Genomic DNA, 23108 nt, shown 5'->3' with positions numbered 1-23108 from the left:
TGGAAATGGTTAAGCTAAGGCTAAGATTCTTGGAGAATGAAATTCCTCTTTGCAGTTTAATATTTGCGAATTCATCTAGTCGCAACGGTAGTGATTGGTCGCCGTCTTGCAGCATCGAGGTGCCAATGAACTATGTTGAAGGTGGTTGAAGAGTTTCATTTTGGCCTAACTAGTGCTTAGCCGCCATCTTGTAGAACAGGTATGGGCAAACTACCGCCCGGGGGGGCCACATGGGGCCCCTTAAATGTTTTAATCCGGCGTGCCAAGCTTGAAAAGAATTAAATGATAATAAATCTTGTTAATGTTTTATTTTCTAAATATTGTGGTTTTTCAAAGACATTTTTTTTATTCAGAACAAAGAAAACAACCGTAAAGTCAGGGCTCCTCCTCCGCCACCACTACACTAACTCCATGCTTGTCAGACAGAAAAAAAAAAAAAAAAGAAGTACAGAGTTGCCATTGACTCAAACTTTATCTGATTACAGGGGTCTTGTCGCTTTGAAGGGTTACATCAAAAATCATGTTGAGCGATCGCTGATGTCATTTTTTTTTTTTTTTTAAACTGTGGGAAAACCAGACTGAGAGCCATAGTGCTCGAGGCAACATAATTCCAGTGAACGACAAGTCGTCTTTACTTCTGGTTAGAAATATTCAGTGGTGAATCACTACAAAGAGGACAAGTTGCTTCATGATGTCACCCGTGGGCGTATTCGCTCTCTTATTAGGGAAAAGTCACCTCGGGGCTAAGATTTGCACACAGCACAAAGTAAGTCATTTCTGGAACGGTCTACAATATTTCACTTTTCTTTGTAATTAACTTTTTTTTTTTTTTTTTGATGAACTTTTTACTTCACATGAATTTAAATAATACTTTGATATGCTAGTGCGCTCTTAAAATACGTGATGAAAAGCTAAGTCAGGATCACAGCGTTTGGATGTTTTTATGATGAACGAGTGTTTTGAAAACAATGATGTCATCCTCGAGCTCACGTTGCATTATAGTGCTTAACCTATCAACTCACACACACGCAAAATTATGTTTTGTAGATATGGACGACTGCATGTTGACTACGTATATAATATATTATTCATTACTTTTTGACATCATTAGTTGAGAACAGGTCACAGGCCACATCTGACTTAACTCATTCACGACCAGCCCAGTAAAAAAAATGGATTTTGACGTATTTATCCGTCAATGGTATTGAATGAGTTTTAAAAATGGAACTTGTTTAAAAAATGGATGAATGTTGACTTTGTTTTTTATGTATTTTTTTCATTGCCTTTTTAATGTAATTGTATGCATTAAAAAAAAAAAGAAAAAAAAAGAAAAAAAGTCAGCGTGAACCATCAAAGTACAGACATTCAGTAAAGTTAATTTTCACGCTGGTCAAATTGACTAAATTTGGGAAGGTCAACTAGAATTTAGACTAGCTAAAAGCAGGTCTAAGTTGTGGCGCAGGTGTCAAATTTTCTAAATTAGGTCGACCGCTTCAGTTTGATGGCAATCAACTCGGCTGTGTTCCATTCCACTTTCTACTTGCGCCCATCTACCAAAATACCAAAAGAAAGAAAACTCCACCCATGAACATGGTTGGACTGCGCTTTGGCATAAACCTACGCTAGACACAAAAATGGGGCCTTGAAATGTAATATCGTGATAATTTTATGCAATATCTTGATATAACCATCAACTATTAGGGCACATTTTAGTCAAAGACCGCACAAGAATGCGCGGACAAAATATATAATGGTCATAAAATTGAAAGTGCAGGTACAACCCAAAACGAACAACAACAGGATACAAGGAATATTAAAAAACTAAACCGATACGACAAGTTCCGTCTGATTCAACAAGTCGCCACTAAATTCATACCACGAAGCAGTCCAACAATCTGAAACTTCACTTATTAGAACTTGACCCTCCTCTTGAGGCTTGCGTCCCTCCCAAAGCCGCTGTAACGTGTCTCGAACAGCAGACAGAAAGGAAAGAAAGATTCCGGCGGTACGAGGGCGATGCTGATATAGCTTAAAACCGACTAGCAAACTTTCCATAAGCAGAAATGTTCCCGGCAGGTTTGGAGGATTCTATTCAGCGGTCCAAACCGACCAGTCCCGGCAGGCCTATCACAGTCTGGGATCTGCTCACATGCATTCATATTTGAACATTCAATATTGATCAATGTACGTAGGTGTCTTAGTTGCTCGCAAATTAGTCCACAATGGCCTCATTCAAAACTGTCGGATGCACCGTAGATAATAAAGCAGACCGTGACAAACAGATTCACTCACCTGATGCCGCCGTCGCTGATAAGGCCATCATGGAGGCCGGCCGTGATCGTGTGCGCTTTCGGGGAAGTAGAGGGAACCTTTAAAATGTAAATGACACACACGAGGTGAGTGTAGAAATGTGGGTAGTTTGTGTAAGATTTGACTTTGGGGCAAATATTTATTCTACAATGCAATAGAAAGTTTTGAACTCACTTTTATCACCACACGAGTCATGCTGCCAGTCGAGACTAAACAAACGAAGAGCAGTGATGTCATTCTGTGTCAATCAAAGGTGAGCTTTTGAATTTATTGTTACATTATATCAGGGGTGGGCAAACTTTTTTGATTGGTGGGTTCTAAAATTTGACAGAGGGGCCGGACCAGGAGAAGATTGATGGAGTGTTTTGGCAACCTCAATTCATCGGAGAAAAAATCAATTTAATTTTAAATGAAAATGAACAAAAGCATTACAAAAAAAATATCTGTGTTCGACACGCCAGAGTAATTAGAAAATAAAACATTAACAAGGTTGATTGAATTTTTTTTCAAGTTTGGCGGGCCGGATTAAAACGTTTCACGGGCCGCATGTGGCCCCCGGGCCGTAGTTTGCCCACACCTGCATTAGAGGCTGCAACTAGACATATTTAGCATCTTGATTTGTGGGGAATTGAATCAAATCATTCCAATAAATATATATAACAATAAAAATCCATATAAATGGGCATCCGTTCAATATAATGTCAAGATTTAATTTGAGCGTTTATGCAGCCACACCGGGAGTGAAATACTCCCGCGAAATGAGCCAACAGCCTTTCACAGACATGTGACCAGGTTCACTTTCACGCCTGGACAGTTTCATCAAAATGGGCGAGTGGGGCCGCCGCACACTTTCATTTCAGGTGAGATGAAATCGTGTCGGAGCAAGAATAAAAGCAGGAAAGGCTATTAATTATTAAAAACAGTTTGGGACAGCAGGAAAGGAGTTGCTGTAAATGTGTAACCGGAATGATAAATCATTCCAAATGTTGAAGACTAAAAATCAAACTACAATTTAATTAAAAAAATGTACGCCATCAATGCTTTGTCAGATAATTTCAAGTCAAAGTTGTATCTAAGCCTCGTTTGGTGAATAAAAAGATTAACGTGTGTACGTTTGCTTTGAATCAGATGATCCCGTTTAATCCTACGTTGACCAAACATTTGCAATCTGCCTCACAACATTTGCTGTGGCCAAAAGCCGACAATAACTTTCTCCAGAGGATATTGTGGGTTCTGCTCCCTTTTTTTTTTTTTTTTGAACACCTGAATATTTTCTAAGCGATCACAACAGATGCTCTCATCGCCCTTTGTTTGGAAGCATGCGGTGGGTCGAGTCGCTCGGGTTTAAGGTCCAGCGACTTGATGGGTCACAGTTCAGCGGTGGAGCTTCAAATGAGGTGGAAGGGAGGCTTGGCACACCTCACATCTTTTTTCTTATGGGAAATTACAATAAATTTCCTGAAACTCAAAAACCGATTATGCTGCATGTTGAAACCAAAATATGCAACAAAACCAGAAGCATTCAATCAATTCTGGTATGTCCGATTAGTACAGCTTATTCATTTTTGGGACGTTATTTGCTATAAGTATTATGGTATGGACAGTAAATCATTTCCATTATACGGGGAATTTGCGCCCGCTTGTGCAGTCGCAAGCGATGCTAGAATAAATGGTGAGGGAGGAGGGGCATAAAAATTGAGAGGAAGACGGGAAAACCATTTGGAGTGCAAAACTGAAAGAAAAGGAAAGAAGAGGAAGAGAAATGACGAAGCCTGGAGTGGGTAACCAGGACAAGCGGACAATTTCCCGGCGGGCCGAGCAACTATCGCCGCTGTCCGACCTGTACATTAATTTCCTGAGAATTTTTTTTTTTAAATCAGCAAATAAAGTGTTTGCAACATTTAAATATAGAGTCGAAATATTTGAATAAGATACGAGAAACATCACTGTAATCATGACGCCTTTTCTGTACAAAATAACACCTGCAATGGAAATCTATTTTGGATTGATATGCTCATAAGGGTAAAATGGTGTCTCTTGATTAAAACGCTGTGAATTAAAGTGAGCCTGTGCGGGCCGTGAAATTTCAGGGCTGACTGCCACTAAATTAAATTGTCAAAAAAGGTGTTAAAATGACGCGTTGAAAAAAAAAAAAAAATCAGTTCATGTCGTGTAATTAACATCGATGCCAAAAAGTACTTTTTTATTCATTTATTTTTTTTCAAACTGGACTGCTAGTGAGAGTTAAGCCTTTTTGCAACCATGTCAGACATCAAATCTTAGCATGAAAGGAAAAATAAAGCAGATAATAATGAATCATAAACACCTCTGATCGGTCGACGTAAATAAAAATGCACCTTGAGCATTGCAGTCCTCATGGTGAATATAACGTCAGCGTCGTTAGCTAGCTGGCCAAAGCCCACATAATTACAGGCTCGCCATCGTAAATGCCGTCCAATCCACACCAGGATCCACCCTCGTGGTTCGGCGGCCAGGCAGCTCATTAGCTCCATGACACTCCTACTTCCCAAACCGCAGCACTTCCACCACTGAGGCCCTGTGGAAAAATTCAAGTGGACACAGCAAGCGATTCCAGTCCCTTGTGGTCTTGGTAAAAGGGATCGGATAAACATGCAGGAAAGAATCTGACCAGGTCTTCTATGGATGTGAGGCGGGCTCTGACTTCTGGAAGCGGATATTGGGCACGTAGCGGTCTTGCAAGGGCGTCCTTTCCATCCGTCCGTCTTGTTGATTAGAAACAGGCCTCATTAGCTGTCCGTCCATTTACGTGTACAATGAGCAGGTGACGTGCGTCATCGCCAAGCGGGCTGCATGCACGTCCATCATCATCACCCCCCCCATGCTATTCTGAGGCGGGCTCCGGTGAGATTTAATTTTGCAGTCATTAGCGTGTCACTTCCTGTTTCAATCACTAATTGTGTGTGTGTGACATAACGCCAAGGCGCCATTGCGGTTCGCCAATCGACAAATGAATAAAAAAAGTAATTCTCTCGATATATTTTATAAATCCAGTGATAAAAATAAATCATTACAAATTAACCATACAAGTAATAGTATGAAAATTAGTTGAAAAGAATCCTGAGGAACTTTGCCTATTTTAATGTAATACAGATATTCATTAGTTTACTGAGGAACGCTTCTGTACTCGCTCCATCTGTCTCACCAAAATAATTACCAGCAGAGAGAGAGAAAAAAAAACACTCAATTTTCCTTCATAGCTTCCTCTAGTGATCTCATTTGCATTTTATAATCCCGCCATCTGTGAAACCAAATACAGAATTATTTGCGCTGTGACCAGCAAAATGAAAGGAGAATAATAATAATATTCAGCCGACGGAAGGAGGGAAGTGAACGTGAAATAATAAATCGTTTGAGTGTTGAGCTTCTCCCAGGAGGAATTACAGTACTGTTTACTCTCAGAGGAAAGTTCAAGTCATTAGCAAGTCTTTGGAAGTAAACCGCCGGCTACCGGGAGCCCGAGATGAAGGCTGTCCGACAGATTGGCGTGAAAATGAAGCACACGCGCAAATAGACAAACGCGCATCCTCAAACCGTAGAGCAGAAGTCAATAGAAATAATTGTCTTATGCATTTTGAGAAGTGGGTAAAACAGTGGAAGAATTCATTCTAATTATTAAAAAAAAAAAAAAATCCTCATCATTACTCTGTAGTGTGAGAGCCAAAGAAGCAAATTTAGCAAGCACTTGTTAATAACTATTATTACAACTACAAATGTGTCCATTAAATAATTAATTTATTCTTTAAAATTCTACTGCAGGATTTTTTTTTTTCTAAATTAACTCGTTGACTGCCATTGACGGCTAAAGACGTCATTCTTGTTTACTCGGCTGGGAGTGAATGAGTTAATGAGAAATTTGTCAAATTTAACTGCAACATTCCATTCTCCCAAAACATCATCTGCTGTAAATTAACCTCACCAAAAACTCATTCCGATTGAACGAATTATGCTACGTCAATGTGTGTGAATGTTTGCGAGCCGATGACGGAGATGTACGTTTGCGGGTATTTACGCAGGCTCGGGTCAGCGTTTTGCTTTTTCAGGTGGAAGTGCAGACAGCCGCTGAGGTCAGACGGAGACGCTCCGTCTCCTGGACTCGCTGCTTCCTGTCCTGCGTGGATCTTCCCACTATCAATAATCGGATCCAAATGAAGCCTCCAGACCCGATAGTGCGACTTCTTATCACACCAGAGGGAGTTGCCGAAGGTGGGCCTGTCATTAAAGTACAAAGATGTGCAGATAAACACATATTTGGGGGGGGGGGGGTTTATGGTGTTGTATACCTACAGCATTGGTGTCAAACCAAAGGCCTGGGGGCTAGATCGGGGCCCGTGATATCATTTTATGTGGCCCACGAAAGCAAATTTACTTCATGATTTTCACTTCATTAATTTTTTTCTTTTCATTTTGGCAATTCAATTTGTTATTAAAGATATATAATAACACAAAGAGGTTGATAAGTTCGCATATAATGCGAGTCCTGTACTTATTTGTAGACGTTCAAAATTTAATTTTAATTTAATAACTATAATTAAACATGAATTTGATTCGAACATCCAAATAGAATCATCAATTTTGATTGGCCAGTGTGTTAACACTAGGAAGAGTTAATGAATAAATACATTCGCAAATCACAATCGCTGTTTGCAATTTATTTGTCTTTTTTTTTTTTTTTTTTTTTTTTTTAACGCGTGTGTGAGCTGAGATGATCCTCTCCTGGCCTGGTGATGACACAACCCCGTGGGTGGTCTTAATGGTCAACAACTGCCCTGTCAGTTAAGCCGCAGCGAATCACCAAAGGTGACGAGACTCAACAGGCAGCATTGATGAATGCAGAAATTAAACACAGTTGCGATAAAACAAAAATCACCTTGAGTTGATGACTCATCATCTTTTACTCAGAGCGCTGACCGTGAATATTTTTCTCTCCGTGACACCCTCGTGTTGTTTACCCTCAGCCTGTTTCCAAGCGCATCCTGCTCCGTGCCAATCCCTGATGAATGAATGGAGCTAGACACATTAAATCATGTGTGAAATTCTGGCCAGGATTTGTCTTGTGATTAACTGCACATGTGTCATGTCTGCAGCAGAAAGTGGCAGTCGCACAACTCAACGCTGCAAGAAGGTGACTGTTGTCTCTCGTCAATACCAGCTACTTGCGTTGGGAATTTACACCTCCACCATCTGCTGATACAAGAAGGAACAATAAGTCAGCAGAATTTAAACCAGGCGTGGTCAAACTACGGCCCGGAGGCCACATGCGGCCCATTAAACGTTTGAATCCGGCCTGCCGATCTTGAAAAAAATTTAATGAATAAACCTTGTTAATGTTTTATTTTCTAAATACTGTGGTTTTTCACAGACATATATATATATGTTGTTCATTTAAAATTAAATGGCGTTTTTTTCCCACCCCTGATTTAAACCATCATTTGCGTGTGCATGAAGTGTTAAATCAAGCAGCCTGTGGGTAAAAACACTTGGCAGCCTACTCATCATTAACACTAACGTGCCACATTTTAAGCGTGGGTGTCGCTCACGTGAGGTGACAACAATGCAAAACGCATCCTGGTGCACGTTCACGAGCATTGATTGATGATGCATTGCTGACGTTATTCTTCTCCACTGGAGACAGGCGAGACTAATCCGATGTTAGCCGGAGCTTCAACGACATGTTGTCCCGTCAGTCATTCGCTGGATGAGTCCCCGAGGTATGCTGGGAAGACTGCTGTGAGATAGGTGTTGAGTGCAGAGGTCAAAGGTGGCTGGGCATGCAGGATTTAGTGGTAAATATTCAGCGGTGAGGTGTGATTTTCAAATCGAGAGTAGTCCAATTGAACTATGTTTTAATGAGTAAAGGTAATGCATTAACTACAAACTTGGTATTGCTCCCCGTCCGGTTCACAGGCCATGTTGTCTACATGTCACGTCACCTATTGTATCCCAACACTAGTCCCGGAGGACTTTTTAACAAGGCTGGAGGTGGTGAGGGTGGGGTACCTGATATCTGTTGAGCTTTAAGTGGATGCCTCTCAGGTTACGTTCAACAGCGGGTGAGGTTCCTCCATTTTGTTCCCTGCGTTCCCAACAAAGGCTCAATCCATTGGAGGATATTCTGTCAGGCATGAAACGCTGCATGGAAACTGGACACGCCGCTCCCCTCAATCCAGCCTGAAGAGATGGGAACATGGAGGAAGCTCATCTTTCAACTCCCACGTCTCACGCGGGGGCTTACCTGAGACAGCCATGCCCCCAATCAGGCGTCTTCAAGTGTAACTGATGCAAGATGTCTCCTTCAACTGCAGATTTTTTTTTTTTTTTAAGCCACCTTCTATGCATCATATAAAAGACATAATCCTGTTAGAAGAGATTAGAAACATGCAGATTTTCAATATGTAATAAAATGTAATAAGTCCTAAACTTTTTTTGTGCGTTGTATCATATTGACATATATTATAATTATTATATAAAGACTGATCACATCAATAATTTTTCACAATAATTAGTAAACAGAAAATGTTAGATTAAATCCATGTGGACATTAAGGCTATTTTTTTCTGGTAAAAAATACCAGATTGAAGAGACAATAGGAGACCAGTTAAGACGCAGATTGCAACATTCAAGTTAAATAATAATTTGCATTGAATGGGAAAATGCTTGGGAATTTGTTAGTTTGCAATTGGCAGTGGGATGCTGCAGTTCATGTCCTATCAAGTTTTGTTTCACAACTATAAAACATAACACAATGCTTTGCTCAAAGAGTCTCTTGTGTTTTATACAAGCCAGTCGTTGGAAAAAAAATGGAAGAAAGAAGACACGGAAAATGACAAATTCCTTTTTCAGATGCAGTCGTTTTATGATTTCAAGAATTTTAAAATAAAAGGTCAGCAAAGCACATGGATGAAATCCCCATAAGAGACTGTTTTGGAAATTGAAAAAAAAAAAAAAAGAAACAGACAACATGCAGTTTATCGGGAAACAAACTCTCTGTTTGGATAATAACAAACGGGTGAAAAGGTGCCACAGGTATGCCAACCTCGTGTAAATTTGATTTGATAACAACCATTGGATAAAAACTAAAATTAAAAAAAAGAAATTTCATTGAAATAAAATAAAAAATATTTAAATTTGCATTTGATAAAACTAACTATAATTTTAGCAAGCTTAGTGGGATCAATTTAAATTGATTTATTTTGACATTTGGTATTTATTTGGATCCATTGCAACTTGTTTTTTGTTTTAAACCATGTACTTGACAAATACTGTAAAACTAATACTAAAACTAATAAAAACTAAAAAGAAGCACTTAAAAAATATATAGTGAACTTGCTCAAAAAAATAAAACTAATTAAAACGAAATAGAGTTTTAAAAACAAAAATAAAATAAAATTAAAAATCTAAACAATTATAACTCTGCTTTCTACTACATGACATTGTGTGCTGATTTCAAAATGTGTGCAAAATAAAGCGTATATTGGAGTTTGAATTCATACTTTCCATCTGTCGCTTTGACATAATTGACTTAATGTAGGACCAAATGAGTCATCAATGACTGGGACGGTTCGAAAAAGAGCTTTTGTGATTGGCAGCTACAAAATAAACTGATTAGCATGTTTTACTGACTCAGGGTTTCCGATGAGGATTTTTTTACATTCTGATCTTTGTTGCTGCTTCTTTCGCCAAATGGTCTCTACAAGGCTACGGCTAACCAGATCAACATCAAGAGGATTAGTCTCCATTAATCACATGAAGTATAGTACAGCAAGTTGGTTTACGATCGTCTTCTCTTACAAATTCAGCGTAACTGTCTCGTCAGCTTACCTAAAACATTTACTGTCTCTTAAAAAGCTAAATAAATTATAATTTCAGCAAAACTGAAATGTGATTTGCGAGCGGGACTATTGAATAGGTTAAACATTTACCATTGTCAACCCGACCGTTTTCTGGGGAAGATCTGGGAGGAAACATTTTGAATGCACACCACTTCGACAATCAAATCTTGGGTGACTTGGATCGGAGGAGAGAAGACCTCTGATTATTTTTGATGCCTTCCTTCTCACAGCGATATCGAAACGACTGGTTGATTAATTTGTAACAAGATTTATAATGGATGACTTAGTCTTAGTATACTTTTTAAACAAAAGTTGTGAAACACTTCCTGCTTCCTTGCAGCTTTTAAATGTTGACAGTTTGTCTTTGTTTCATATGATAATAATAATTAGTGTTGTTCCGATACTACTTTTTGGGTTCCGATACCGATACCGCTATCTAGCTCTGCAGTATCGGCCAATACGATACTGTACCGATACTTTTGAAAATCTTCAATCTGACCACCTAACACCATCACAACATACAAGCTCTGATCACTTTATATCACTTAAGGTTTTCTTTTTCATCTACACTGGGTTATAAGATTACATTTGATTGAAATTCGAAGCATATTTATGTTTAATTGTGTATATGAAAATGCATTTTTTTTAAATCCCCGAATATTTTACATTCCGGACTAATGTACATAGACGCCAGAATATGTCAATAAAATCATTGTCCTAAAGGAAAGCTCAATTTATTAAAAATAGAACTTGGAGTGTTTCAAGCATGATACCAATGTCAATAATTGGTATCGGGACCATACTGGTTGGTACTGATCCGATACCAGTGTTTTAAGGCTGTATCAGTACCGATACCGGTACTGGTATCGCTACCGCTACCGATACTGGTATCGCAACCGCTGCCGATACTGGTATCGCCACCGCTGCCGATACTGGTATCGCCACCGCTGCCTATACTGGTATCGCCACCGCTGCCGATACTGGTATCGCCACCGCTGCCGATACTGGTATCGCCACCGCTACCGATACTGGTATCGCTACCGCTACCGATACTGGTACCGCTACCGATACTGGTATCAACACTAGTAAAAATGATTACATTTAAATTAAAGACACTTCCGATAATGAATGAATCGTACAATCTAATTGCGCTCTAGCAACATTGCCATATGAGGCAGTCTCATTATATTTCACTGAGGTCACTGTCAGTCAGTTGGTTACAGCGTGCACACAAGGAAGCAGGAAGTGTCTCTGTGTGCTTGAAAAGACATTAATTTCAAGCCCGGTTTGAAAATGAAATATTATCATTTTTGGAACGATGAGCCAAAAAAATGTAATTGGAAAGCAATGGGAGCTCTGTAGAAGGAATACAAAAATCACTAAGTGGAAAGCCAGTCCGGACAAGTTAAAAAAACAAAGCATCATCTGTTTGGTTGTTTTGAAGAAATGAGACATAACAACTCCAGGAGGGTGAGGTATGAATCCCTGCGGGATTCCAAATGCTCAACCAGCTCTCTTCTGTTGAAGCTCAAACTAATATTTCATTGATTTTTTTCCTCAGCGCTGTGACAAGGTAGGGAGCAGGTTCAGAAGCCATTGGAGCTCAGACATCAGAGGTCCGACTCAATTGTGGCAGGAGTGGAAAAGGTTTGAGGTTTTCATGCCGGGGAGGGGGGATGCAGTCTGGCAGCGCTTTGCTAACGGGGATCGTCTGGTTCGGAAGCAGCTGCCTTGACCCACTTCTCCTTTGCTTGCGACTCGGGATTTGATGCGCCGAGATGTGCCAAGCAGACGGGAAACAGCTCGAGTTTTTCTTTTTCTAGGGGGGGGGGCGTCTTACATTTTTGGCCTCAACTTGTAGAGAGGCGGTCGAATCAAATGACATCCACAACCTCACATTTGGAGTTTTGTAATTTGCCCTTCAAATGTAATTTAACAGTATGTCTTTTGTGTGCAAATATTGGAGTTGCAATTTACAGTAGTTTGGAATCGCGTTAGTTATGACTATGTGAAACATTTTGCCTCGCTTAGGAAGCTAAATGACGTAACCAAAATCTTGATTTAAAAAAATAAAACAACATGCGGAAATTAAATGCCCCCACAATTTAATTTAAGTAAATGACGATGATGCTCGTCCATTCATCATCATATGATACAAATGTTACAGATTTTTCTTTTTTTTTTTAAACCATATTTTATTGGATCTCACTCATTATATACGTCTGATGTCTATCTAATATGTCCAGTGAACAGAAGTTTTAGTAACATTAACGACCTCATATAATTTCAGTCAATATATTTTACCCCAAACCTATCTAAGGGCATTTGTTATGTGGACCGGGTCCAATTAATTAATTTTTTTAGAGTGCAATCGACAAGACAGTTTTTTTTTTTTTTTGTGACGTCCTGAAAGGAAAGATTCTTTTTATTGTTTATTTTTACTAATATATTTTTACTAATATATTTTTACTAATATATTTTTACTAATATATTTTTACTAATATATTTTTACTAATATATTTTTACTAATATATTTTTACTAATATATTTTTACTAATATATATATATATATAGATATATATATATATATATACACACGACAATAATGATTAACATACTCCTGCCTTAAAATAAACGTGTAAATATGAGTAACAGTAATAAAAAGCTGAAAGCAACAATTAACCAAAACAAAATAGCGCAAAAACATTTATAAAGTGCCTGCCTGCACCACAGCGTAGTATTTTTCCAAATCGGATTTGTGTTCTCATCCTTGAGCAATTTTAACAACTCAAAAGACATAACATGTTTCAACACGACTATTCAATTAAATAGCGGAAACTGCCATGATGTCAATGACTGGACGCGTAATGATATCAGTGAACACGTTCATCATCAACAAACTGCAATACCAAACCGAGGTCATGTGAGATTCAACGACAAAACACTTTTTCGAGACAGAAATATGAGTTTCAACAAGCGTCATTAATCGTGTAATTGAAAACTCAAGTCAGGCGTCTCATTTCAACTCATATTCCTGCCGCAAAACAGTCCTTTGTGTTTTCCACCCCCTCAAAAAAAATATTCTATGGCGTTCCCTGTCTGAATGTCCTCAACATTGAGCCATTGACATGGAAATAAAAGCTCAAGTTGCCTGTGTGTTCATTCACTAGCGCTAAAGTGATGCAAACAAACTCGAAGAGCGAAAGGTTAACCTCATTGTTTGGAATCAACAACATCCTGTACTGTATAATCCCTGAAAAGAAGTTTGGATTGGATGTGCGTGTGGTATTACTGTACCACACAGCCTTTGGGCTGTCAGAATGAAATATAGCTAGCTGCCTTCACACTACAACAAAAAAAACAAAAAAAACAAGAAATAGGATACAGGACCTCCCTCCGCATTGGCTCAGAAATAAACCGTTAAAAATGTTTGCATTGTCGCTATTATTTACGCCATTCCCATTCTAATTAATGCATTCACTGCCATTGACGGATATACAAGTCAAAAAAGTACATTCATTTTAGTGAATGCGGGTGAATGATCCAAGATATTTGGAGTTGAAAGGGAAGATATTTGCTTGGTGTTGAGGCGGAAAACAAGCCATGAGGGGAAAGAAACGTTCACAAGAGTTTATTAAAACAAGATGGAATCATTTGCGGCGTTGCTGCATTGCGCAATACGAGAAAATACAAATACTGTTGATGAACTTTTTACAACAATACTGGCCTTCATATGTTACATATGTTGTACATTCAAGTCATGATCAGCTCCGGCATGGTGCGGTTTGGGGAAAAATGATCAGGATTTTGTCTTTTTTTTTTCTTTTTTTATTTATTTATTTCAGAGACAATCTAAAAAAAAAAAAACAAATAAATAAAGAAAGAAATAAAATACATTTTCAACTACAGTCCTTTGCTAAAACTGAAAGACTTCCAACATCTGTGGTACCATAAATGTTAATCCTATTGCGCATTGGTCTCCAAACATGGGGTTGCGGACCGGCACTGGGCCACTTCGGACAGGGCCGCATAGATCAAGGGGAAAAAAAAAAATATTCGAGGCAGAAAAATATTTTATTTTGACGGTTCAAGATGCTAATTGCCTCGGTCAAATTACGTTAATATTAAACACACAAGCTAGCAAAATGGGAAAAAAAAACAAAAAAACGAGAGTGACTAAAAGGTACATAAAAATACACTGTGGCAAATTCAGCATGAGCAAGTAAGAACTGTATGACACATTAAATGGTGATGAATATATAAGCGTTAATTCAAATCTAAACAACTAACAAATCGGGTGCGGCTTCATTAGCGTTTTAAAGGGCAAACAAACAGCATTCCTCAGGCTTTCAACGCTGTAGGTTTGTTTCTAATGAGACGCGGGGAGGTCTGAGGACGTGGGTGTTGCTGGATGCGGGCAGATTGAGTTGAGCAAGGGAGGGGCATGAGGGGGGGGGGGGGGGGACTCGGGAGAGCTTGATGCAGGCAGGCAGGTTACATCAGGTTAGGAGTAGAGCTGGATCGCCTGCAGCAGCCAGAGGAGGTGGTAACGTGACCTCTTTTTTTTTTTTTTTTTTTTTTTTTTTTTATTGCTGCCCTCTGCTCAGGGACCAACTCCCATGAAAGTGCTTTCGCCCCAGGTCGATAAATAGGAAAATAAATGTGTGCAGAATTAGAGGAGCAAAAGCACAGAGTAGTAGCTGCATTGTTGTGTTCGCAATTAAACACATAACCGACACGAAGCTTATTTAAAGTTTAGCGCAACTGTTAAGCTACCTTTGTGGATTTGATATTTTTTTTTATTTTTAATCATTTTTTATTTATTATTTTTTTTCCTTATTCAACAAAAAAAAAATCTTGAATGCAAATTTAATAATCTTCGGAACTCCGTTCACTATGCATCGTAGCATGCTGGTTTCTTCAAAATTAAAAAAAATTTTGAGTCACATGAATACGAAATCAAAGTCACTCGAGTCTTTTGGAGGTTTTAGCCAAGCCAAATTGCCGACGAGAGTCAAGTCACATGACTTAAGTCCCCCTCCCCCACCATTGCCATCATATTGCGTTTAAATTAAAATATTATAGACAATTTTATATTCTGTAGTGATATGATCTGGGGTTAAACGTAAAGTTAATGAATTGAGGTTTTCTATTTTATTTTACTGGAAAGGAGTGCATAGAGTATGTCCATGTTGAGCAGGGGTGTGCAAACTTTGTGATTGGCGGGCCACAATGGATTCTAAAATTTGACAAAGGGGCCGGACCAGGAACACATGGATGGAGTGTTTTGGTAACCTCACCTCATCGGATAAAAAAATAAATAAATACATTTAATTTTAAATGAAAGTGAACAACAATAAATATGTCTTTGAAAAACCACAGCCTTTTAGAAAATAAAACATTCACAAGGTTTATTCATTTCATTTTTTTCAAGTTCGGCGGGCCGGATTAAAACGTTTAGCGGCCGCATGTGGCCCCCGGGCCGTAGTTTGCCCACGCCTGACGTAGAGGGTACGTCACTAACACAAACACCAGGACACGACTCTTTGCCGTGTCAAATCATTTAGTCTACAACAGCAAGTCGCAAACACCCTTCAAGCCATCAACTACTATAAACACCGCCAAACATTCCTTTTGCAGATGAGCTCTGCAGACAAAACAAATGGTAGTTTTAGCAAGGCGCATTCTTTCAATGACGGGATGTTCATCTGCTGCCTTCTATTTTTTAATGTTTACAGGAAACGTTTGTCTCCGCTGGCAAATGCCGTAAAAATGAGGTTGTCCTTACTTGATGAATATGGTGGGAAAATATTTTTGTATTTTGTTATCGTGCTAAAACACAAAGGTTGTAAAAACGAGGTTGTGATTCATATTCTGGAAAAGGAAGTAAATTGTTGCCTCAGTTAATATTTAATGAGCCATGGAGGAACAATGAATGAAACTTTGCATCTCATTATGGACAAGTCAAGTTAACTACTACAATGAAATATCGGAATTCGGTGATAACATTGAGCCTTGACTTTTGTTTTGTTTTTTCCTTCCACGTTATTAAATTTGCAGGATGACATTTTTTTTTTTGTTGTTTTGCTGAAGAAACAAATTCAAAAGCACAAACATTCATTTTGATTTGACTCTGTGATAAGCACAGCCCCCGTCGCACATAAATCTGAACAGCTGCGGCTAACATCTGCAGCAGCCCGACACTGTGCTGGGATGGAAGTGTTTGCGAGCCGAAAGTGCTGACCACAAGTTGGCAGGTTTCGTGCATACGTGTGTCACAAAGCGTAGCTTTTTTTTTTTCGTGCATCCACACAGCTCCCCCTAGATGCATAAATATTCTTGTTTATTATTGAGAATAAATCTGTTTTTTATTAATATTTTTGCGTTTCATTGTGCTTGATAATTGTGTGCATGCAATAACAGCTTTTTTTTTTTTTTTTTCCCCATGTCTTTTGAGTTTTCTACACAAAATAAGGGTTACGACCATACAAGGTTTATTCTCAATTTTTTTTCTTTCACCAAATTTCCGCTGAATATTAATTGGACTTCTGATTTCAAATTAAACTTGTAGTCAATTATAATAACAATTGGGTGCAGGAGTAATCTGTACATAAATAATATGATGAGGTGATTACACTAATTATTATAATTGTATTATTTTCACAGTCATTTCACAGGGCCACCAAATATTAGAATATGGTTCCCGGGCCGATAAGGTGCTACATTTTTTTTTTAATGTTTGCATGTTACTATTGACAGCAAACTAAATAGCCGGAATGACGTAAAATGATCATGAAATCTGGATATTAAAACTCATTCACTGCCATTGACGGATATAGACGTCAAAAAAAGTACATTCATTTTACTTGGGCTGGCAGTGAATGAGTTAAGAGCCTTATATGAATTTGAATCGATTGAGTGTGTTGGAGTAAAGCGCCGCATGATGATCGACAATGACAGATGCACAAACTAGAGTATGTGGAAATAATGAAACCTCTTCAATGAGGCATGATAGCTATTGTGAATGGGGGAATATAAAAAAATCACACTGTACTTTACAACGAGGGTGCTTTTCCCATTCATTTACAACCAGCCGTTTATTCTTATTCTGACTTGTGGTCCGGGCTCATTCACTTTGGTTCATTTGGGAATTCCAAAACTTCAATTCAATAATGTATTATTGTTCAGTAACCTCCTCCTGACCTGAAGTCCTCTGTCAAATTAAAGTAGGCCTTAAATGTCACGGTGACGCGTCATAAAACATAATCGAATGAGACAAATGTTGCTTGTTTTAAGAGCTGACGTGCTAATAAGTGATGACGCGCACCTTCTCGGCTTTTTATTGGATCACCTGCTGCCACTGCATCGAAAGGAAAAAAAGAGCCTGTTCCTTCTCTCACTGTCTCTCATGCTGTCCTATCCACCCACGTCCAACCCCAAATCCAAATGCAAGCCCAGTGCTCGTTTTAGTTTTCAGCCACAGATCCCTGGCGGAGCTTCGTGTTCTCCAAACAACGACCGGAGAGCAATCAGGGCGCTGCAACACGGCCACAATTGGATTTGTTGTGTTGAGCAACGTGCCAGGCCAGACTACACCCTGCTATGAGTGCATTAAGAAACCACTCGTGCCGTCCCACTCGCATTCATCTCCGTCGGTGGAGGAGGCGGGGGAAACACAAATCTATTTTCAGTGTACCAACACGCACGCAAAGAAACAAACAAAAGGCTTGCAACGATGCCCTATTTGGACAAAAGTCGTAGGACACAAATCCGAATACGCTTTCAAATCAGACTGAGAGCAAAAGGTCCGAAAATTAAAACGTTTCAATTTGCGTTGCCACCCCGACAAACGCAATAAAAATGGCATGTTTCATTTTAATTTTCACATTTACTGATGTAATCAATCCCTCAAATCGCTCCTAGTAAAGAAGAGAAGGAAAAAAAATATGGTTAGCGCATTTACAACCATTGACGGCTAAAGACGTCGAAGATCCTTTTTTTTTTTTTTTTTTTTTTTTTTAACTCGACTGGTAGTGACACTATTGTCAAAAAAAAAGTACACTGACAGAAACTGACAGTGGGGCTATTTTTTTTGGGGGGGGGATATTGACTGACTGTGTTTTGATACGACCGAGATGTGCAGGTATGACCACGGGGGGTAAAACCAGCGTGAGCATAAAAAGTGATTGACAGAAGGAAGGGGAGGGGGTGAGTCTAGTGCAGTTTGAAGACACTTAAAGTAGGTCATTGGCTGAGGGACCATGCACCGATTTTTTTTTTTATTGTACTTATTTATTTATTTTTTTGCATATTTAGGCTTTACTAAGGCTCTGCCAGTTTTCGCTGCTAACCGAACATTTTAGGCACGTTACGCCGTTATTTATAACATTCCCTTCCAAGAATTCCCTCCCGCGTCGTCACTGCACCACAGAGCACAAAAAGCATGGATGGATACTCACCATAAATAACCGAGAGAGCAAAGCCAAAACCACAATGTTTTCTCTCTGTGCTTTTGTTTCAGTGCCTTGGACACCTCGAGCAGAAACTAGACGTCCAAATGTGCTGGATGCATCACACAGGCAGACCAGTCTTTGGCACGCAATCGACTAAATGGAGGACACCGCTATGCAGCTGCGTGGATGATATAGATTTTGAACCCGAATGGAAAAAAAAATGTTTATATGAGAATCTCAACGGAAAAAGCACAAACAAATTTACTGCTCATCTGTTTTCTATCTGAGTTTGTGGTCCGACAATTTAATTGTGAAGCATCCATTGTTTATAGCAATATGTCAACATTGAATTGTAACTACCCAAAAGCTGTGCTCATTTGACTTTGAAGCATGTCACAAATTACATGCCTTGGGGAAAATGGCAAATATTTGCATTTTTGGGGTGATTTTACGTTGGTTTTATGACCCAAGTTTTTTGTTACATGAAATGACGTCAATCGATATTTCATATAACGATTGGGGAAGACGTCGCCATTCCAGATCGGTTTTGTCTCGCTCAGGTCGACCAACAAACATCACCTGATTTCAAACCTAATCGACAGATTTTTTTTTGTTTTTTTTTGTGGCACACAAAAGATGCTCATAATCACATTCATCACCTCAAATGGGGCTTAAAGGCTCTCATTTCTGGCTGCTTTAACACACCCACGGGATTGGTGGCCTGATTAAATCTGCAAACACACAGTAAACACACCCCATCATGCAAACACACACACACACAAGGTTCAATCCGACCCCGAGTGGATGAGGTTAATATGCTCAGTCTGACACCTCAGCGGCTGCACGGATGCCGCATGCTGTTATCCTGGCAGAGAACATCATCGCTGCAGAAATGAGAGTGTCAACACGTAATCAAGCATCCTATCACACCTCTGGCGATACATTCTGGACGTATTGTCACAAGAATCGTGTTCAGAGCGCGAGTGGCTGATGGGATCAATTTGTGAGAGGATGATGAGGCTTATTGCTCAGTGAAGAAGATGATTGGAAGGAAGAAGCAGGTTCAAGTGGCGCCGATATCACATGTAGGATCTGCGCGCAGTTAATTCAAACCTGGGATTTTTTTCAGCCGTCGCGTCGCCGTCGATAACGCTCGGCTGTAAGCGGGGATCAGTATATCATGAATTTTAAAACTTCTCTTGACACTGAAACATTATCCTGCAGTGGCTGCTGACAGAATGATGAACAGTTGGCTCGGCAGCAATACAAGAGCAATGCGCGGGCAAATTACTCACTGGGGAAGAAGGTGTGCAGGCGCTGTGTACAATGAATGAACAAGTGTGAGCCATTAAAAAAAACAGAGTGAACATTGAACACCAGAATTTAAAAGATGGCCTTGGCATCCAGTTAAATAAGTAAATCATGTGCACAATGCGCATTTTACGCCGCAATGCAATCTAAGTGCAATACTGTGTATTTACGGCCTTGTTTTTCCAGTCTTCACCTCGATCACTGCCAAGTTGACGGCCAGATAAAAAGATGCCTTTAGCCCCGTACAAGGAGCTATTCAGGTCATTGAAATACTACTGTGAAAATTACATTTAAATGAAACCCGACATGTCAGTCAGATTTGTTAAAGTGGGGCCTCAATGCTCCACTTAATGCTGTTCAGGGCTGTTTTTAGGGTAGCTTACACGGCTGTAGTCAACGCTACGGAAAGTATTACGACAATATAATGTGTTGTGATGGTTGGCGCTATTGTCAAATAAATAAAGTTTTCATTAGCATGCAGTCGTTATTCGCACATTACTAAGAGATAACGGAAACAAAGATGGAGCTAAACCGACGAGCCAAAGTTAGCGACGCGAGGCGACTCGCTTTGATCATCCATACAGTGGGCCGGCGTATTTCACACTCTTAATGTCATATTATTGGCCAGACATTTTAATAACGCCGCATGGTGGATTATTTATAGTCAATAAAGCCTCAGTTAAGTTAGTACAGCGCTAAATCGCCGGCCTTCGCAGGCTTCTCCAAATACGGTGTATTGAAAAGTGAGATCGTTGAGACGAGCTAGCAAAGCACACAACTGATCCCAATCTGGGGGGGTAAAGCTGCAGTTTTTGTCTGACGACCTCCCACTGTCAAGGGAAAAAATTCTGCACTGTTAGCATCACAGCTAGCAAACCTCGAACAGCCAGAGGAACTAAAACGGACCCAACGTGAAACTTTTAACCAAAAGAGTTGGCCTGTTGAGGTATGCCTGATGTTGTCGTAAAAGATAACAGGCCTCAGTTCATCCTCATCTTACTTTGTGATGTCCTTGGAGGGGAGGAGGATCAAACGCACCAAAAGCGCCTCATACGGCTCCCAGGCTAACGGCTTTATGGAGAGATTCAACCAAACTTTTAAAAACAGACAGCGCACATGGCAGACGGCTGCACTGCGGGGGATTGTTGCATCATAGAGCAATGCCACACAACAACTGGCGCCTTAAAGCCCTTCTCATGCTAGGATGGGAAGAAGAAGAGAAAAAAAAGAAGCTAGGCTAACTGTTAGCTTATTTGGAACTACAATGTGGTTCCAAACTTATTTTAATTGTCGGGAATGACTTGGAAGAGGCGTGATACAAAAATTCAACAACCAGTTGTTCCTCTGTTTGCATTCAGGCACCGTGCGAGCTTTGGGGTTACTTGCTAGCTAGCTAGCGATTTGTGAACCGGTTTACGATTGTCGGCCGCGACCATTTTCTGAGAAGAATTAAGAATAATGGATGTCTTAATGAGGCAAACGAAATATATTGACCTCATTTGAGTAACAAAATTGGCTTCAAAATGTTTTGCTTTTGTTTTTCAGCAACCAGAGATGCCAACATTTGCATGGGCTATTTTTGTGACCGGGAATGATACGCGTATTGATCTTGATCTTGATTGACGATACAAACATTTCGATCGACTTATTGTAGCAACCGAGTCTGACATTTCTCAACAGGCCAGTTTTGGATTGGTTTGGTTTTTAACATCAAAATCTCAATTGCAACCTGCATTATCTGCTTGAGGAGATCTCGTTACCAGGCGTTTTTGTTTTTTTTCGTAGTTGTGGGATGTAAATCAGCTCTACTGGAGAGTGAGGCGACCTCTGGCAACAAAACAACATTGTGTCAGAGTTACTCTTCTTCCCCTTTCTTCTGTGTTCTGTGCATTCCTCCGTGCTGCTGCCAGGCCTCGAGGTCGCAGGGCACAAAGACGGAGACACTGGCTGAGGCCTGGTCTGTTTAAACCCACGCAGAGGAGCTAGGCAACACGGGGTAAACGTGGAGGTAAGGGAAGGGGGGGGGCGTTCACATAAATGTGTCTGAGTTGGTTAGAGAGGGAGTTTGTGGAACAGTCTTTCACAGTGAGCAGCAAGGGGGCCACCTTCCACGCACAGAAGAGCCGTTGTCCCCCTGGCTCCGTCCATTAAAACTTTGTTCCCCGCTTCGGCGGTGGCGCGGCTCGCACAGCCCTGTGATCTCCACGTACAACTGCTAGCGCTCACTGTTGAACCTGAGCTCGGCTCTGCGGGAGCACTTATGCAACCCGTACGGCGTTGACACCTGGCGACATGAAAGGCTGGAGGCTCATCTTTCACCCGCGCTATTTCCATGCTTGAAATATGCCATCATAACACCCGCGGACTTATTGCACCCGCCAACTTGCAGCTCATGTAATCTGCTAGGTGCGAGGGTATAAGATACCGCTGCCATGGTGGCTGTTGTCAAGGAGACGGGGGCCCAATACAAATCTTCCACCGGCCGCTGATTGTTTGACTTTGACGAGGTTCAAAAGGAGGATTTCGAGGCTGTAACTCAATCTGGCGGGAGATTGCGCTGCCGCTGGATCTCCGAATTTCCCACTGCGAGCAAATCAAGCATGAGTTGAACACGCCAAAAATGGCACGCCACCGGTGAGCCAGCCCTGAAGAACCGATCCCATCCTGCCTGTTATGGAAACGGGATGACAAACATTTTGCGGCTGTTTTAGTCCCAACGCATCAAACAAACTGCAATGTGTGATGTTTGTCATAGGAAACAGGTGCTCAAAGGCACTTAATCACATAGGCCGTAGACAGAAAAGAATAGCGGCGGTACCCACTTGAATGGGCTGCAGCTGCACAGCACATGCAGCATAAACAAGCTTGGGAGTACCTTGCACGGCACATTCATGTGAGGATATGACTCCTCACCACAGACAATGAGAGCCGTTAACAGCCCATGGCTGTGAGAAATGAGCCAGCACACATCAGAGAGTTGTGGAAGCGCAGGTGAGTTCTTCTCTTTGAAAATTGTGATTGCAGGCAAACAGCATCGTCACAATTTTTTTTTTTTTTTTTTGTCTTTTATCAAGTTCATATTTTCATCATAAACTCTTGACTAATTGTAATGCATTAATGAGCTTAGCTATGTGACACTAGAGAGAAAAAGGTCATTTGCTTT

General features: G+C 40.2%; 1 protein-coding gene across 1 annotated transcript in view; it reads right to left on the bottom strand.

Annotated features, from left to right (window-relative positions):
* Positions 1-23108, bottom strand: part of LOC148320869 (uncharacterized) — a 58563-nt gene that overhangs the window by 7494 nt on the left and 27961 nt on the right. The window contains exons 4-11 of the mRNA XM_088318677.1: positions 8585-8706; positions 8350-8520; positions 7220-7533; positions 6362-6561; positions 4961-5054; positions 4668-4867; positions 2485-2519; positions 2293-2369 (exon numbers count right to left, since the gene is read on the bottom strand). Of these exons, the coding sequence (XP_088174803.1) occupies positions 2293-2369; positions 2485-2505 (98 nt within the window). The 5' untranslated portion in view covers positions 2506-2519; positions 4668-4867; positions 4961-5054; ... (2 more) ...; positions 8350-8520; positions 8585-8706. The remainder of the gene's footprint in view (positions 1-2292; positions 2370-2484; positions 2520-4667; positions 4868-4960; positions 5055-6361; positions 6562-7219; positions 7534-8349; positions 8521-8584; positions 8707-23108) is intronic.

This window comes from Idiotropiscis lumnitzeri, chromosome 16 (assembly GCF_059441095.1).
Source record: "Idiotropiscis lumnitzeri isolate Australia: NSW breed Sydney's pygmy pipehorse chromosome 16, RoL_Ilum_1.0, whole genome shotgun sequence".
NCBI lineage: Eukaryota > Metazoa > Chordata > Actinopteri > Syngnathiformes > Syngnathidae > Idiotropiscis > Idiotropiscis lumnitzeri.
The sequence above is the reverse complement of the archived record's forward strand: the minus strand, read 5'-3'. Positions and strand labels throughout refer to the sequence as shown.